Source organism: Gorilla gorilla, chromosome 9, assembly GCF_029281585.2.
Source record: "Gorilla gorilla gorilla isolate KB3781 chromosome 9, NHGRI_mGorGor1-v2.1_pri, whole genome shotgun sequence".
NCBI lineage: Eukaryota > Metazoa > Chordata > Mammalia > Primates > Hominidae > Gorilla > Gorilla gorilla.
Window position 1 is genome coordinate 70,032,957 of NC_073233.2, and position 18,184 is coordinate 70,051,140.

Sequence of the window (18,184 nt, forward strand, 5' to 3'; positions counted from 1 at the left end):
TTTGTTTGTTTTTGCAGAGACAGGGTCTTGCCATATTGCCCAGGCTGGTCTCAAACTCTTGGGCTTAAGCGATCTGCCCCCTTCAACCGCCCAAAGAATTGGGATTACAGGCGTGAACTACTACCGCACCTGGCCCCAAACTAAGAATTTCTGATTTCTTTCCTTTATTCTTCTTCCTAGGGTATGACACAGCTAAAGGATTTAGACAGCACAGGACCAGTTGATCACGGCAAGATTTGGTGAATAAAGTGAAGGAAACGACTTCAGAGGTCCTTTTCCATATTGTGGGACTTACAACTCAGAACTTGCAGCAAGAATTCTGAGTATGTATGAGGTCTGCAAGGAGTTTGTGACATGTGATACATTGGTGACCTGGGTACCAGCAGAGATTCTTGAAGCTTTGACTAATGACCTGACATATGTATTTCAATTTTTGATAATCATTAAATAAATGAAGTAACATGTTAATATATCTCCTAATAAGCTGAGGGCTTAATGAAGCCCTTTTTGATTTTGTATATTCAAGGATTATACTTTTTATTGCTAAAAAGAGACAATTTTATTCATGTTTCTCATCTTCAAATATGTAAAATCTGTAAATACTTGTTACATAAATGGGCAGATGGGAAAAGAATGACTATTGCAATAATGATACCACTTGGTTCTCTGAATTCCTCTGAGCTATAGGCTAAAGATGACATAGTGATTTATCACTCAAAATTATTATTTTTAATTTTTAATCGACACCTAATACAAAAATGTGATGTTTTAATAAATGTATACATTGCATAATGATCAATCAGGGTAATTAACATATCCATCATCTCAAACATTTATCATTTCTTTGTGGTGAAAACATTCAAAATCTTCTCTTCTAGCTATTTTAAGATACGCAATATGTTGTTATTAACTACAGTCGCCCACTGAGTGATAGGACATCAGAACTCATTTTTCCTAATTGTAACTTTGTACCTGTTGACCAACCTCTCTCCATCCTCTCTCTTCCATTCCGTACCCTCTCCAGTATCTGGTAACCACTGTTCTACTCTCTACTTCTATGAGATCAACGTTTTTATTTTATTTATTTATTTATTTTTAAATTTTTTTGAAATGAAGTCTTGCTCTGTTGCCCAGGCTGGAGTGCAGTGGGGCAATCTGGGCTCACTGTAACCTCTGCCTCCTGGGTTCAAGCGATTCTCCTGCCTCAGCCTCCCGAGTAGCTGGGATTACAGGCACATGTCACCAAGCCCGGCTAAGTTTTGTATTTTTAGTAGAAACAGGGTCTCACCATGTTGGCCAGGCTGGTCTCGAACTCCTAGCCTCAAGTGATCCACCCACCTTGGCCTCCCAAAGTGCTGGGATTACAGGCGTGAGCCACTGTGCCCGGCCAGATCAAAAACTTTAGATTCCACTTATAAGTGAGAACATGTGTTATTTATCTACTGTGTCTGGCTTATTTCACTTTACATAGTGTTCTTCAGGGTCATCCATGTTGTCACAAATGACAGTATTTCATTCTTTTTTTATGACCCAATAGTATTTCTTTGTGTACATATACCACATTAAAAAAATCAATTTATTTGCTTTTCAACACTGAGGTTGATTCCATATCTTAGCTATTGTAAATAGTTCTGCAATAAGCATGGGATTGTAGATGTCTCTTGAACATACCGATTTTGTTTCCTTTGCATACAAGATTGACCCTTGAGCAACATGGGTTTGAACTGTGCAGGTCCACTTACACACCGCTTTTTTCAACCAAATGTCAGTTGAAAATGCAGTGTTTGAGGCATGTGAAACTTGTGTATATGGAGGGCTGACCTTTTGAATATAGGGGTTCCACAGGGCCGAATGCAGGACATGAGTTTGTGCAGTTTTTGATATATGGAAGGGGTGAGTGCCTGGAACCAATCCCCTAAGTGTAGAGAAGAATGATTGTATACTCTGTGGTAGGATTGCTGGATCATATGGTTGTTTTATTTTTAATTTTTTGAGGAAACTCCATACTGTTTTTCATGACCATACTAATTTATATTTCCACCAATAGTGGGTAAAAGGTTTTCTTTTCTCCACATCCTTGATAATACTTGTAATAGCCATTCTAACAGGTATGACCTAATTGTGGTTTTGATTTGCACTTCTCTGATGATCAGTCTATTAAGGTCTATTAAGTCTTAGGTCTATTAAGGTCTTTTGCCTATTTTAAACATTATTTTTAATGATTTATCAGCCACTGCTAAATTACGACCTCCTTTGAGTTTATTAAAAACGATAAATTAGACACCACCTTATATGGAAAAAATGTTGTTATCACAAAACAATACTTTAAATAGTTTCTTTGAAGTCTAGAGATTTCTACCTGCAGAGTCCATGCTCTGTGTTAAGATTCTGATGAAGGATGCATATGCCTTCTGTCTTTAGTGAAATGGAACGAGAGTGATTATGGAAGGGAGGTAGGAAGGAGAACCAATGTGACCACATGATCCATAAATAGTAAAAGCCTATATGATGTGAGGATCTCAAAGTGATCCCTTAAAAGTCTCCATCCCCCGAGTGTGTGTTCATCAATTTGAACACTGAGTCCCTAGAATATCCTTGGATGATAACCTCAGCCAAAAGGACACTTGCGACCAGCACATCCTGCTGAGGACGGGAGTCCAGAGACTCTGTGTGTCTTGGGGATTGGTAATATTTACCCAACTTCCGACCCTTCTATGTCCTTTGGTCCAAGATTCATTAAGGATATTAACAGCACAATGATATTCTCTTGGACTTGACCATATGTGAGTAATTATCTTAACTGTGAGAAATGTCAATGAAACCAAAGCCAGATTCTGAAGCACACTTTGGTAGCATAGGATAAATAAACATTCCTTATTAATAGACTCAGATTTAGTTTGATATTTTACTTTGGGATTGAGGTGATTTATTTTATTTGACTTTCTCTCCCCTTGTTGTTACATAATTGTAATCATTGACATTTACTGCTAGGCACTGTACTGGGTACTTTTCCTTTACTAATTCATTTATTCTTTATACAAATCCTATGAGGTAGACGCTTTTTTTGTCACCTTATTTTGCAGATGAGGAAAGTGTGGCTGCAAGGCTAAGCAACGAGCTGAAAAACTCACAAGTTGGGTATATATCCAGAGAACAATTCATATTCCAAACACCACTTCAGAATTCAAAACAAAGCATACAGCTACCCTATTCGGATTCTGATGGGGGCTGCCTGAATTTGTAGAATAATTGAGAATAGTTGACATCTTAAAATTTTCCAAAATTTGCTTCAGAACAAGGTGTGTGTCTCCATTTATTTAGATTCCCTTTTATCTTTGTATAAATTTCATGTAAAATTTCATGATTTTATTGTTAAAAGTTTGTATATTTCCAATACATATGTTTCAATATATTTTTGTTGCTGCTGTCGTTACTATTGTCAATGGTATAATTTTTTTCCTGTTATGTAGTGCAATAGCTGCTTACAGGAAAGGGATTCATTTCCAAATTGTGATCGTTATTCAGCTAACTTGATAAACTCATCAGTTTCATTATTTATTTATTTTCTAATTAATATTATGTAATTTTTTTCTTAAGAAAAATAAAATACAAAATTATCAGACACCAGAACGATGGATGATGGAATTCATTCAGCATCTATTACTGTACTCCCTATGTCTTTAGGGCAGAATAATTTATATTCCTTTGGGTATATATCCAGTAATGAGATTGCTGGGTCGAATGGTAGTTCTGCTTTAAGTTCTTTGAGAAATTTCCAAACTGCTTTCCACAATGGCTGAACTAATTTACATTCCCACCAGCAGCATACAAACATTCCTATTTCTCTGCAAACTTGTCTGCATCTGTTAGTAATAGCCATTCTGACTGGTGTAAGACGGTATCACATTGTGGCTTTGATTTGCATTTCTCTAATGATTAGTGATGTTGGGCATTTTTTGTATGCTTGTTGGCCACGAGCATGTCTTCTTTTGAGAAGTGTCTGTTCATGTCTTTTGCCAACTTTTTTTTGTGTTTTTTTTGTTTGTTTGTTTGTTTTTAGGCAGGGTCTTGCCCTGTTGCCCAGGCTGGAGTGCAGTGGCACAGTCATGGCTCCAAATCGCAGTCATGGCTCCAAACTGCAACCTCAGCCTCCCAGGCTTAAGCGATCCTCCCACATCAGCCTCTCAAACTGCTGGGGATTACAGGCATAAGCCACTGTGCCTGGCCTTTGCCAACTTTTTAATGGGATTGTTTGTTTTTTGCTTGTTAATTTAAGTCCCTTTTAGATTCTGGATAGACCTTTGTTGGATGCGTAGTGTGCAAATATTTTCTTCCATTTTGTAGATTGTCTGTTTACTCTGATGATAGTTTATTTCGTTGTGCAGAAGCTCTTTAGTTTAACTAGGTCCCATGTGTCCATTTTTTTTTTTTTGCAATTACTTTTGCCATCTTCATCACGAAACCTTCGGTAGGGCCTATGTCTAGAATCGTATTTCCTAGGTTTTCTTTAAGAGTTTTTATAGTTTCAGGTTTTACAGTTAAGTCTTTAATATATTTTGAGTTGATTTTTGCATATGGTGAAAGGAAGGGTCTCGTTTCAATCTTCTGCATATAGCTAACCAGTTATCCCAGCATGATTAATTGAATAGGGAGTCCTTTTTTCCTTGCTTGTTTTTATCAACCTTGTCTAAGATTCGATGGTTGCAGGTGTGTGACTTTATTTCTGAGTTCTCCATTCTGTTGCACTGGTCTATGTGTCTGTTTTTGTACCAGTGCCAGACTGTTTTGGTTACTGTAGCCTTGTTTGAAGTAGGTAATGTTATGTCTCCAGCTTTGTTCTTTTTGCTTAGGATTGCTTTGGCTAGTCAGACTCTTTTTTGGTTCCATATGAATTTTAGAATAACTTTTTCCAGTTCTGTGAAAGATGTTATTGGTGGTTTGCTAGGAATAGCATTGAATCTGTAAATTGCTTTGGGTGTATGGCCATTTTAACAATATTGAGCCTTTCCATCCATGAATATGGAATATGAAATGTTTTTCCATATGTTTGTGTTGTCTCTGATTTCCTTCAGTGGTGTTTTATAATTCTCATTGTAGAGATATTTCACCTCCCTGGTTAGCTGTATTCCTAGGTATTTTATTTTTGTGGATGGCTATTGTGAACAAGATTGTGTTTTTGAGTTAGCTCTCATCTTGGACGATATTGGTGTATAGATATGCTACTGATTTTTGTACACTGATTTTGTATCCTGAAACTTTCCTGAAGTTGTTTAATAGTAATTGGAGCTTTTGGGCAGGGACTATGGGGTTTTATAGGTACAGAATCAAATCATCTGCAAACAGGGGTAGTTTGACTTCCTCTTTTCCTATTTGGATGCAGTTTCTTTCTCTTGCCTGATTGCTCTGGCTAGGACTTCTAGTACTATGTTAAATAGGAGTGGTGAGAGTGGGCATCCTTGTCTTGTTCTGGTTCTCAAGGGGAATGCTTACAGTGTTTGCCCATTCAGTATGTTGTCTGTGGGTTTGTTACAGATGGCTGTTATTATTTTGAGGTATGTTCCTTTAAAGCCTAGTTTGTTGAGGGTTTTTATCAGAAGCCTTTTCTGCCTCTTTTGAGGTCATTATGTGGTTTTTGTTTTTAGTTCTGTTTATGTGATAAATCACATGTATTGATTTACATATGTTCAACCAAACTTGCATCCTGGAAATACCTACTTGATCATAGTGGGTTAGTTTTTTGATGTGCTGCTGGATTTGGTTTGCTAGTATTTTGTTGAGGATTTTGCATCTATGTTCATTAGGAATATTGACCTGAAGTTTTCTTTTTTTCCTTGTGTCTCTGCGAGGTTTTGGTATCAGAATGATTCTGGCCTTATAGAACGAGTTGGGGAGGAGTCCCTCCCCTCAATTTTTTGGAATAGTTTCTGTAGGATTGGTGCAACTCTATATGTGTAATAGAATTAGGCTGTGAATCCATCTTTTCCAGGGCTTTTTCTGGTTGGTAGGCTTTTTATTACAAGTTCTTCTAGAACTTGTTATTGGTCTGTTCAGAGTTTCAATTTCTTCCTGGTTCAATCTTGAGAGGTTGTATGCTTCCAGGAATTTATCCATTTCTTCTTGGTTTTCTAGTTTGTGTGCATAGAGGTGTGTAATACTCTCTGAGGGTTTTTGTATTTTGTTGGGGTGTGGGGGGGTCGGTGGTAATGTCCCTTTGTCATTTCCGATTGTATTTATTTGGATCTTCTCTCTTTTTTCTTTATTAGTCTAGCTAGCAGTCTATCAATCTTATTTATTCTTTCAAATAACGAAATTTTGGTTTCATTGAGCTTTTGTATGGTTTTTCACATCTCAGTTTCATTCAGTTCAGCTCTGAATTTGGTTATTTCTTTTCTTCTGCCAGCTTTGGGGTTGGTTTGCTGTTGTTTTTATAGTTCTTCTGGGGATCACGTTAGGTTTTATTTGAGATCTTTCTAACTTTTCGATGTGGGCATTTAGCACTATAAGCTTTCCTTTTAACACTTCTTTACTTAACACTTCTGTTCCAGAGATTCTGGTATGCTTTATCCATTTTCACTAGTTTCAAAGAATTTCTTGATTTCTGCCTTCATTTAATTGTTTACCCAAAAGTCATTCAGGAGCATGTTGTTTACTTTCCATGTAATTGTATGGTGTTGAGAGATCTTAGTGTTGATTTCTATTTTTATTGCACTGTCATTCAAGGGTGTGGCTAGTACGATTTCAGTTGGTTTGAACTTGCTGTGAATTGTTTTATGGCCAATCATGTGGTCAATTTTAGAGTATGTGTCATGTGCAGATGAGAAGAATGTATATTCTGTTGTTTTCTGGTGGAGTGTTCTGCAGATGTCTGTTAGGTCTATTTGATCAAGTGTTGAGTTCTGGTCCTGAATATCACTGTTAGTTTTCTGCTTCGATGACCTGTCTAATGCTGTCAGTGGGGTGTTGAAGTCTCCCACTATTATTATGTGGTTATGTAAGTCTCTTTGTGAGTCTCTGAAAACTTGTTGTATAAATAGGTGCTCCAGTGTTGGGTGCATATATAATTAGGACAGTTAAGTCTTGTTGAATTGAACCCTTTATCATTACATAATGCCCTTCTTTGTCTTTTTTTTTTGAGACAGAGTCCCACTCTGCTACCCAGGCTGGAGTGCAGTGGTGCAATCTTGGCTCACTGTGACCTCTGCCTCAAGTGATTCTCCTGCCTCAGCCTACCAAGTAGCTGGGATTATCGGCGTGTGCCACCACACCGAGCTAATTTTTGTATTTTTTTTTTAGGCAGAGTCTCACTCTGTCACTCAGGCTGGGGTACAGTGGCACAATCTTGGCTCACTGCAACTGCCACCTCCAGGGTTCAAGTGATTTTCATTCTTCAGCCTCCTGAGTAGCTGGGATTACAGGTGTGCAACATCATCCATGGCTAATTTTTTGTATTTTTAGTAGAGATGGGGTTTCACCATGTTGGCCAGGCTGGTCTCAAACTTCTGACCTCAGGTGATCTGCCCACCTCAGCCTCCCAAAGTGCTGAGATTACAGGCATGAGCCATTGCTCCTGGCCTAATTTTTGTATTTTTTTTTTTTAGTAGAGATGGGGTTTTGCCATGTTGGCCAGGCTAGTCTCGAGCTCCTAGCCTCAAATGATCTGCCTGCCTTGGCCTCCCAAAGTGCTGGAATTACAGCTGTGAGCCACTGTGCCTGGCTTTCTTTGTCTTTTTTTGATCATTGTTGGTTTAAAGCCTTTTTTGTCTAAAATTAGAATAGCAATGCCTGCTCTTTTATGTTTTCTGTTTGCTTGGTAGATTTTTTCCATTTCTTTGAGCCTATGGGTATCATGCCTATGAGATGAGTTTCTTGAAGACAGCATACAGTTGGGTCTTTCTTCTTTATCCAACTTGCCAGTTTGTGCCTTTTAATTGGAGTATTTAGCCTGTTTATGTTCAAAGTTAATATTGATATGTGCAGATTTGATTGTCATTGTGTTATTAGCTGGTTGTTGTATAGACTTGATTGTGTCATTGTTTTATAGTGTCAATGGTCATGTACTTAAGTGTGTTTTTGTGGTGGCCAGTAGTGATTTTTCATTTCCATGTTTGGCATTCTGTTAAGGACTTCTTGCAAGGCAGGTCTCGTGGTACTAAATTTCCTTAGCAGTTGCTTGTCTGAAAAGGATCTTATTTCTCCTTCACTTATGAAGCTTAGTTTGGCTGGATAGGAAATTCTTGGTTGGGATTTATTTTCTTTAAGAATTCTGAATATAGGTTCCCAGTCTTTTCTGGCTTGTAGAGTTTTTGCTGAAAGGTACAGTTAGCTTGATGAGGTTCCCTTTGTTGATGACCTGCCCCTTCTCTCTAGCTGCCTTTTTTTCTTCCATGTTAACCTTGGTTAATCTGACAATTATGAGTCTTGAGGATGGTCACCTTGTATACTATCATCTAACAGGGGTTCCCTGCATTTCCTGAATTTCAATGTTGACCTCTTTAGCAAGGTTGCAGAAATTTTTGCAGAGAATATCCTCAAATATGTTTGCCGGCCAGGCACGGTGGCTCATGCCCATAATCCCAGCACTTTGGGAGGCCGAGGTGGGTGGATCACCTGAGGTCAGGAGTTCAAGACCAGCCTGGCCAACATGGTAAAACCCCGTCTCTATTAAAAATACAAAAAAATTAGCCAGGAGTGGTGGTGAGTGCCTGTAATCCCAGCTACTCGGGAGGCTAAGGCAGGAGAATCGCTTGAACCTGGGAGGCAGAGGTTGCAGTGAGCTGAGATCATGCCATTGCACTCCAGCCTGGACAACAGAGTGAGACTCTGTCTTCAAAAAATAAAAATGTTTTCCAAGTTGCTTGCTCTCTCCCCCTTTCTTTCAGGGATGCCAGTGAGCTGTGCGTTTGGTCTTTTTACATAATCCCATATTTCTTAGAGGTTTTGTTCATTCTTTTTTATTCCTTTTTCTTTATTTTTGTCTGACTGAGTTGAAGAATCGTTCTTTGAACTCTGAGATTCTTTCCTCAGCTTGGTGTATTCTGTTGTTAATACTTCCAATTGTATTACACAATTTTTTGTAGTGAGTTTTTCAGCTCTATCAGATCAGTTTGGTTCTTTCTTAAAATGACTATTTTCTCTTTCAGCTCTTGTCTCATTTTATTGGATTCCTTAGATTCCTTGAATTGGGTTTTGGCCTTCTCCTGAATGTCATTGATCTTCGCTCCTATTCAGATTGTGAATTCTGTGTCTGTCGTTTCAGCCATTTGAGCTTGTTGGGGAAACTAGCCCCACACCACCTGGCGGGTACCCCAAGTCCAGCGGAGACAAAGGAGTTAGAAAGAGACAGAATAAAAGTTTAAAAGGCAGGTCCAAGGGACTGGAGCGTCAGAGGCTTGCTCGGGGCTCAGAGCTCTTCGGCTCTACCTAATTTATTGGTTTACAAGTTCTTTGTTCTTAGGGCAGATGGGAAAGGTAGGAAGGGATGAGGAAAAGGATTAATCAACGAAGGAGAACTCGTGCATCATTCAATAAGATGTATAGCAGTGGCGGTTTCTGTGAATTTCCTTGAGCAAAGGCGTGTGTCTAAACTACTTAAGATCTTTAACTTATCCGGAATGAAATGGGTGGGAGAGGGTTTCAGGGGGAGCCAAGATGTTTGATTATACTCCACTGCTTCAAGGGAGTGTTATCTCCCCAAGCAACCTCTGGAATGCCGCTGAGCTGTTATGCTTTAGGGGCAAAAAGACATGAAGGCAATAAGGAGACTTTTCTCCTCAAAGGCCGCCCATGGCTTCCCATGGGTGTCTCACACAGGGGAGACCAACTCATCTGGCATCCCAGAAACTCTCTTTCCCACAGAGCTGATTAAGAACCATTGCTGGGGAACTAGTGTGGTCATTTGGAGGTAAGACGACACTCTGGCTTTTTGAGTTGCCGGAGTTTTTGTGCTGATTCTTTCTCATCTGAGTGGACTGATGTTCTTTTAATCTTTGAAGTTGCTGTCCCTTGGATGGGCCTCAGCCTCCAAAGTAACTGGGACTACAGGCATGCACCACCACGCCCAGCTAATTTTTGTATTTTTATTAGAGACAAAGTTTCATCATGTTAGCCAGGATGGTCTTGATCTCTTGACCTCATGATCCGCCTGCCTCGGCCTCCGAAAATGCTGGTATTACAGGTGTGAGCCACTGCACCTGGCCCGGTTTTTTTCTTTTGCATTCTTTGATGCCCTTGAGGGTTTGACTGTGGTATCAGGTGGGTTCAGTTGACTGAGCTTTGTTTCTGGAAGATTTCAGAAGGCCAAGGTTCAGTTCAGTTCAGCACTCCTGGGCTGCTTGCTCTAACCCTAGAGGCCTGGTACCAGGCCCATTGCTTTGTTCTCCGGCCCCTTGAAGTTAAGCACCTGCTGTGCTGGTGAGGTGGAGGTGTTCCCAGTCTGCTGGCAACAACACCCTGCCAAAGCACTTCATCAGAGCAGTGGCAGCAGGATCTGTGCTCATGTGAATGCATGCTGGCAGCTGTGGTGGCAAATCAATATTGACAGTTTTTCTAGTGGATTGTCTTAAATTTCCCTGATAGTTGAATAACTATCTATAAATAATGACCAATTTATGTTCATGGATTTATCTTTTATATGAATTTTGCCCTTTGTTTGAAGAGAATATTGTTAACATCATGTTTCTCTCCATACAATTTTTTTATTTTAAATTGACAAATAATAATTGTATATATATATATATTTTTTTTTTTTTTTTTTGAGACAGAGTCTCACTCTGTCATCCAGGCTGGAGTGCAGTGGTATGATCTTGGCTCACTGCAACCTCCGCCTCCCAGGTTCAAGCCATTCTCTTGCCTCAGCCTCCCAAGCAGCTGGGATTACAGACACCCAGCACCAAACCTAGTTAATTTTTGTATTTTTAGTAGAGACAAAGTTTTGCTATGTTAGTCAGGCTGGTCTCAAACTCCTGACCTCAGGTAATCCGCCCACCTCAGTCTCCCAAAGTGCTGTGATTATAAGCACGAGCCACTGAGCCTGACCTAAAATTGTATATTTTTATGGCATACAATATAATGTTTTGATGTATGTTTACAATACACACATCAAATACAATCAAATTAATTAACAAATCTATCACTTCACATACTTTTTTTGCATTAAAAATGTTTATTTTATTTTATTTCACGTTTTTAGAGACAAATTCTTGCTCTGTTGCCCAGGCTGGAGTGCAGTGGCATAATCAGGGCTCACTGTAGCCTGAAACTCCTGGGCTCATGCAATCCTCCCACCTCAGCCTCTTGAGTGGCTGTGAATACAGGCACCCACCACCATGCCTGGCTAATTTTTAAAATTGTTTGTAGAGACAAGGTCTTTTATGTTGCCCAGGCTGGTCTCGAACTCCTGGCCTCAAATGATCCACCTGCCTTGGCCTCCCAAAGTGCTGGGATTACAGGTGTGAGCCACCACGCCTGGCCGAGATGAGAAAATCTTAAGCCAACCAGGGAAGGACTAGAGCAGTCATCAAAAGTACCACCTATGAAAACTCAAAAAAGCCCTGAGCAGATGTTAAGAGCTACAGGAATGATAAAAATATGTGGGAAGCAATCCTCTTTCAGATATACACATCCTTCCTAATGGAATATACAGATGAAGGCCAAGCCCACATCAGGAAAGCTCTGTTCAACAGCTATGGAAAATTCCTCACCCATCTGTCATCTGTAAGAACCTAAATTCGTGTCCCTGGGTCTGCGGTCTCAGAGACCATGAGCTGGGTTTCCTCCATTTATTTCAGATAGTGGGGGTGTATCCAGATTTCCTTAGACAGTTGTGTGTCACTTAGTGACTGGGACACATTCTGAGAAATGCATAGGCAATTGCCATTGTGTGAACATCATAGAATGCAGTTATACAAACCTAGATGGCATAGCCTACTGCACACCTCAGCTATTAATAGGTAAGCCTGTTGCTCCTGGACCACAAACCTGTACAGCATATTACTGTTCTGAACACTGTAGGCAGTTGTAATACAATGACAAGTATTTGTGTATCTAAACATATCAAAACAGAAAAGATGCAGTAAAAACACAGTATTATAATTTTAGGGGACCCCTGTTGTATGTGGGGTCTGATGTTAACTAATATGTCTTTACGTGGCCCATGAATTGTAGTTCTGAAAATCAGTGATTTTTTTTTTTTGAGGGGTTGGCTGTGCTTTAAACTAGGAACTGGTAATGATCCATGAAATGTATGACAGGTGGGACAAGGTAATAGTAGTCAACATTTATTGAGCGTTTACTACATGTCAGACCTTGTTAATTTTTTTTTCTTTTTTGAGATGGAGTTTTGCTCTTGTTGCCCAGGCTGGAATGCAGTGGTGCCATCTCAGCTCACCACAACTCTACCTCCCTTGTTCAAGAGATTCTCCTGCCTCAGTCTCCTGAGTAGCTGGGACTATAGGCACATGCCACCACACCCAGCTAATTTTTTGTATTTTTAGTAGAGACGGGGTTTCACCATGTTGGCCAGACTGGTCTCAAACTCCTGACCTCAGGTGATCCACCCGCCTCGGCCTCCCAAAGTGCTGGGATTATAGGTGTGAGCCACTGCGCCTGGCCAGACCTGGTAAATTTTACACACACACACACACACACACACACACACACAGACACTCATTTGAACATCTATCAACCCAATGATGTAGGCACCATTTTTAATCTACTTTTACAAACGAGAAAACTGAGTTTACATAAACTAATTTTCAGAGGGTTCAATAGCCCATAGACATGGATCTGAACCCTCCTAGCCGTGGGCTTTGCCACTGGACCTTCCACTCCTTAGGGTTGGAGGCAGAGGTGGCATCAGGGGCTTCCCCACCATCTTGGGTGATGGAAGTGAGAGCCATTGTCGCCCTCAGCTGGGACTCAGCCAGACCTGCCAAGGTGTCTCTGATGACACAGACCATAAGGTCCGCTTCCTTCATAAAGGTCTTTCTGGGTGGTTCTCAGCCCTGCTGCCCATCAGACCCACCAGAGCAGTTTAAACAGAAGAGGACCTCGCCCTAGAACTACTGAATCAAAATCTCCAGAGAGGGAAGCCTGCGGGGAGTCAGTATAGTTTAAGAGCCCCAAGTGATTTGATTGCACAGCAGAGAATGGAAAGCTCTGGCCTGGGCTGTGACTCTTCTCAAATGTGTGTTCACTTAAGAGCCAAATTTCTGGTGATTTCCTACTCACCAAATGATGGCACTGCAGTGGAAGGGCAGAAGGGTGTCTATTGCTTTTGCAGGGGGTGGCCTTCGCTTTCCATCAACAATGAGATGACCCAGGCAGCAGAGCTGGGTTAGAAGTGGAAAACTTGAGCCCAGAGGTTAGAGGGAAGTGAACACCCACCCTGTTCATCCGTCTCTTCCTTTCCATTATCATCCCTGCCTAGAAGCGAAGACCAGTATTTCTGATGCCTGTTTGCCTCCAGACACCCCAGAAGCTCCTTGGGTAAAAAAAGTTGGGCAATTTAATCATCCCATCAGCCCTATGAGGAGATATGGGTGGCTAGAGGTCACTGGAGGCTTGCTTTTAGTAGACAGAAAATTTGAACCTGTGCTATGTTGACAACTCCACCCATAAATAAGGACACAGATCTTGGAGTGAGACAGAGTAGAGGACAGAGGGAGCAGTTGTTTTCCCCAAGGAAATCCTCCAAAGGTGGGGTGTATTCAGCTATGTTTTAGGTACCTATGTGGTGAAGATGGTGGTGATGGAAGGGTCTGAGTGGGAGGATAGGTCTGGTTCAGACTTGATCTATGTGCAGCTGAAACATGTGTGGCTGATTGTCAGACATGCAGTGGAGGTCAAAGTGGGGTCTCTTCTGTGCCTGCTCTCCTATAACCAAACCACAGCCCCTAGCTTCCTGCACCCCCGGTTTCTGTCCTCCTGAAATGAGAACTCACATTTGCCCTTGCACTGACATAAAGAACAGAGAGATAATCCTCAAAAGCCTGAAAGCACACTGAGGTTCCAGGGAACATTGCCAGAGGCACCTGGACACTCACCTGGAGCACAGAGCAGAGTTCCTGCAGGGCTGCCCTCCTGTGCTCTGCCCCACTCAGGATGCAGAGAGGTGTGGGGACGTGACACTGATGGATGGCAGCAGCCCTGGCTAGGAAGGGAGGGCTGGAAGCCAGGCCTCATCACCTGCCAGATGCCCATGTGGGCAGGACCAGCCAGGCTCCCTAGGTACAAATAGGCCTGGGCTCCAAGGCTCCACAGGCTCCTGGGGTTGAGTCTAAATCACTCATCATTGGTTAAAGCCGAGCTCACAGCAGAATAAGCCACCATGAGGCCGTCGGTGTGTCTCCTGCTGCTCACGCTGGCCCTTTGCTGCTACCGGGGTGAGTACATCAGTCATGAGTCCAGTACCAGCCCCTGGGACACACCCTTCTCTGAGCACGAGGTCACCTATTCAGGTTAAGGTTGGGGTCTGGAACAAACCAAAACACCAAACCTTACCCTGTGCTTGTTGAAGGAACCGCTCATAAAGCTCAGGCCTCATTTCATCAAATCCCCAGTACCTAGGAAGTTTTGCAGAAAATCAATGCAGGCAAATGTTAGGAATTCTGCCTGAGCTTCATTCTTGGATGGGATCTGTGTCAGATGATGTAATGTGAGGTCTGGGGTGACTCTGGGCTCAGCCACTTCTCAGCCCTTTCACCGTGGGCAAGATCCTCACCCTCCCCGCGCCTCCTCCTATCTCTGGTGCTTAGAGCTTCTGCCGGGAGTGGCAATGGGAATGGAGTGGGATTATTGTGCCAAGGGTCTAGCTGTGGATGTGAAGCCAATCACTGTACTGTCAGACATTCTCGTCCCCAGACCTTTAGGTGCCAATTGAGCTCACAGCTTCTTACATTGTAAATTCAGACTCATAAAATGTTACATCTCGAAGGATCCTTGGAGAACTCTCAGTCCAAGAAGAGATGGTGCTTTCTGATTCTCTCATTAAGAAGCCTGCAAATGAATTCTTAGAATAAGCAGCACTCAATATATCTTCTTGGGGTCCTACCAGTAATGGTGGTAGAAATACTACAATGGTTAGCATCAGAACTTCTATTTTTCTAAAATTAATTCTGGCTGTTTTTTCCCCAGTTCATTTGGGTACTTTCCTTTCCCCTGTCAGGACCAATCCAGACTCTGATTTTTCTCTTTCCTCTTCTTTTCTGAACCTCTCCCTGTTTCCCTGTGACACCCCTGATCCTACCCTCTCCAAATTCTCCCCACAGTTTGAAGTCGGGTAGTCAGGGGTCATGTTGAGCATGGTGGGGCGCTTTCTGGACACACGGTGTTTGCAAAAGACTTAGGTGAATGGAGATTCCAGACCAAGCAAAATGATTACTCCAGGTCTTTCCAAAATTCCCAGTGGGAGCAGCAATGAGCCTCAGTTCCCTCCTCTCATCCTCTCCAAATATTCTAGATGCTGCTGCAGAATATGGGCCAAGTACAATTTCCTGTATAAGCTTCTAATGTGTGTTAAAACTGATTCACATTATTTTATTTTGTTTTAATTTGTTTACCTTTTAGCTCTGTCTGTATTGAATCACATAAGCCTAAATTCTACAACTTATTCTCAAAACACCACCTTCAACATTTCAATAATTTTAACTTATTCTTTTCCAGATTTACTCATTTCTCTAATTTCTGACAGGATTCTGACTCTACCATTCACTTCAAAATTTGATTACCCAAAGCCTCCTCTTCACCAATGTCCAAGACTAATAAAGTGTCACTTAACTGGCAGAGAAAAGTGATTATTTTCAAATCTAGAAAAGAGAACGTTGGCCATCCATCCGGAGAAGCTTTGGAAAGTAATGGGTGTGCTTTAAAAAAAAAACAAAGACTGAATGAGTGATCAGGAAGTTGGTTCTCCAGTTCTAGCTCTACCCTTTGCTGTGTGACCTCAAGGAAGTCACAACCTCCTGGGTCTGACATTGTCATTGGCATAGTTATTGAATAGAAGCCTAAAACCCTGGGGTTCCTGTCTGGTCTGACATCAGGGAGGCATGGGAGAAACGCTGATTTCCTTACACAAATTATATTTTTATTCTTTTGCTCCAGCAAATGCAGTGGTCTGCCAAGCTCTTGGTTCTGAAATCACAGGCTTCTTATTAGCTGGAAAACCTGTGTTCAAGTTCCAACTTGCCAAATTTAAGGCACCTCTGGAAGCTGTTGCAGCCAAGATGGAAGTGAAGAAATGCGTGGATACGATGGCCTATGAGAAAAGAGTGCTAATTACAAAAACATTGGTAATTTCTTTCTCTTTCATGTGTCCAGGCTTCTGGTCAGCGGCACAGCGTTAAGTGAGGTCAGCTTGCTTGCTGCTCTGTGAGGGACACAGGTGTTGGGGCACCTGCCTTGCTGGTCACCGCTTGAGAAGGTCACCTGGGGCCACAGGGTGGGTGCTACCATTTCACCTGCAGAATTCAACTCAGCTGCACACAGCCTCCTGCATGTTCCTCCTTCTCAGGTCACCTACCTGGATGCCATGTCCCCAGAGTGTGCTGAGGACATGGGGAGTGAGCCTGGGTCCAGGCAGGGGTGGTGAAGGGCCAAGCACAACTGTCTCTCCACCTGGGGACTTTCCTGAGGCCAAGTGGTCCTCACACAGTCACTGTGGAATGTACTGGGGAGCTGTGGGAGCCTTGAACAGGGAGAGGAAGGCAGGGAGGGACCTAGAGCAGGGGCTCCTGCAGATGCTGCGCTGGAGGGCTGGACTTCTCTGCGGCTTCTGCAGAACCAGGAAGGAGCCCCTCCCAGCTCCTCAGACTCCACACTCCCCTCCACACCCACAACGCTCTCCTGACTACGGCCAGTGGGCCAAGACCCTTGCTACTCTACCTCCTGCAGTGCCATGGAAGTGGGATGTTCTCACTCTGTCTTTCTCAAGAAATTAGAGGTTTTCCAGGGGCCTCTCAGCCTGGCTGCCTCTGGGTTGCTGTCCTGAGGTTTAGCTGCAAATGCTCATGGAAGCTGCAGGCTCAGGATAGAGGTGCTCAGGCCCTGAGGCAGAATTCCCACATGGGGAGGCTAGAGTCTCCTGGAAGCCAAGCTTCCCAGAGGCCCTCCCAGCCCTGACCAACCTCTCAGCCCTGGGTCTTTCATTGCAGGAAACAGGAGACTCCAAGTCCTGGGACAGCCCAGACAATAACCTCTTGCTGCTCTGCTCTGTCCCACTTCTATGAGGACCCTAGGCCTTATGCTTGTGTGCCCCCAGGGCTATTGGCCTGGCAAGGAAAGGCTGGTCTAGGTCTAGGCCCTGGTTTCCCACACACACTGGGTTCCTGCCTCTACCCTTCCAACTGTCTTTGGGAGCAGAATTCCATCGGCCACTTGGATGTTAACCTGTTGTCTCCAGGAGCCGCATGACCGACCTCACCTTCCTTTCTTTCCTTTTCTATTTCAGGGAAAAATAGCAGAGAAATGTGATCGCTGAGAAGTAAAAAGTTTTTAATGCTAGTTTCCACCATCTTTCAATGATACCCTGATCTTCACTGCAGAATGTAAAGGTTTCAACGTCTTGCTCTAATAAATCACTTGCCCTGAACTTCTCCACTGGTCGTGTTATCCTGCCGTCTTGGGCCTTGAGTTGAGAGGGGTTTCCATAGGGGAGTGGCCTTTGGCTGACAATCAACTCCAGAGAACCAGCATCCTGTTATCAATGGGGCCTGAGTCCAGGCATCCCAGAAGGAAATATTTGGTAGGAATCATCCTGCATTCCTTACAGATTTTCCATCCTGCAGCTGTAAATGAAAACCATGGTAAGGAGGACACAGGAATTACAATGTTCCTGCTGGTCTTGTACTGAGGGAACCCCCAGCCTGCCTGGGTGTCCAGGCCCAGGGTTCCCACCTAGCAGGGACCCTAGTGGATGCCCCCTCAGACCCACAGTCAGCCTGCTTGGTGCCACCTCTGCACTGTGGTTTATCTCCCCTCTCATGTCCAGTATACTTTCTTTTCCATTTACCATAATTTGAGGACATCTCCAGGTTTCAACCTGGATTTCATATTTGTTCACTCCCCACACTCAGAGGACTCCTCAGCGTCTGCATCACTCACCAGCACCTGAGGTGAATGCTTCCTTCCTCCCTCAAGCCACCCCAAGAGCTCCAGAGACCAGCACCCCCTGCCAATTGGACAGCTCCAA

The 18,184-nt window shown here is 42.7% G+C and overlaps 1 protein-coding gene across 1 annotated transcript; it reads left to right on the plus strand.

Moving 5' to 3' along the window:
• The first annotated feature begins 14,257 nt into the window (after positions 1-14,257).
• SCGB1D1 (secretoglobin family 1D member 1) lies at positions 14,258-17,584 on the plus strand. Its single transcript, XM_063710800.1, has 3 exons — positions 14,258-14,381; positions 16,099-16,286; positions 17,444-17,584. Exons 1-3 carry the CDS (start codon positions 14,327-14,329, stop codon positions 17,471-17,473), a joined length of 273 nt encoding a protein of 90 aa, XP_063566870.1. The 5' UTR covers positions 14,258-14,326; the 3' UTR covers positions 17,474-17,584.
• Positions 17,585-18,184: the final 600 nt, after the last annotated feature.

Bases quoted from the DNA above. Each gene is read 5' to 3' on its own strand.
- SCGB1D1 (XM_063710800.1), top strand. From the start codon at position 14,327: ATGAGGCCGTCGGTGTGTCTCCTGCTGCTCACGCTGGCCCTTTGCTGC. The intron at 14,382-16,098 runs GTGAGTACATCA...CTTTTGCTCCAG, and splicing joins GGCCCTTTGCTGCTACCGGG to CAAATGCAGTGGTCTGCCAA. The intron at 16,287-17,443 runs GTAATTTCTTTC...TTTCTATTTCAG, and splicing joins TGCTAATTACAAAAACATTG to GGAAAAATAGCAGAGAAATG.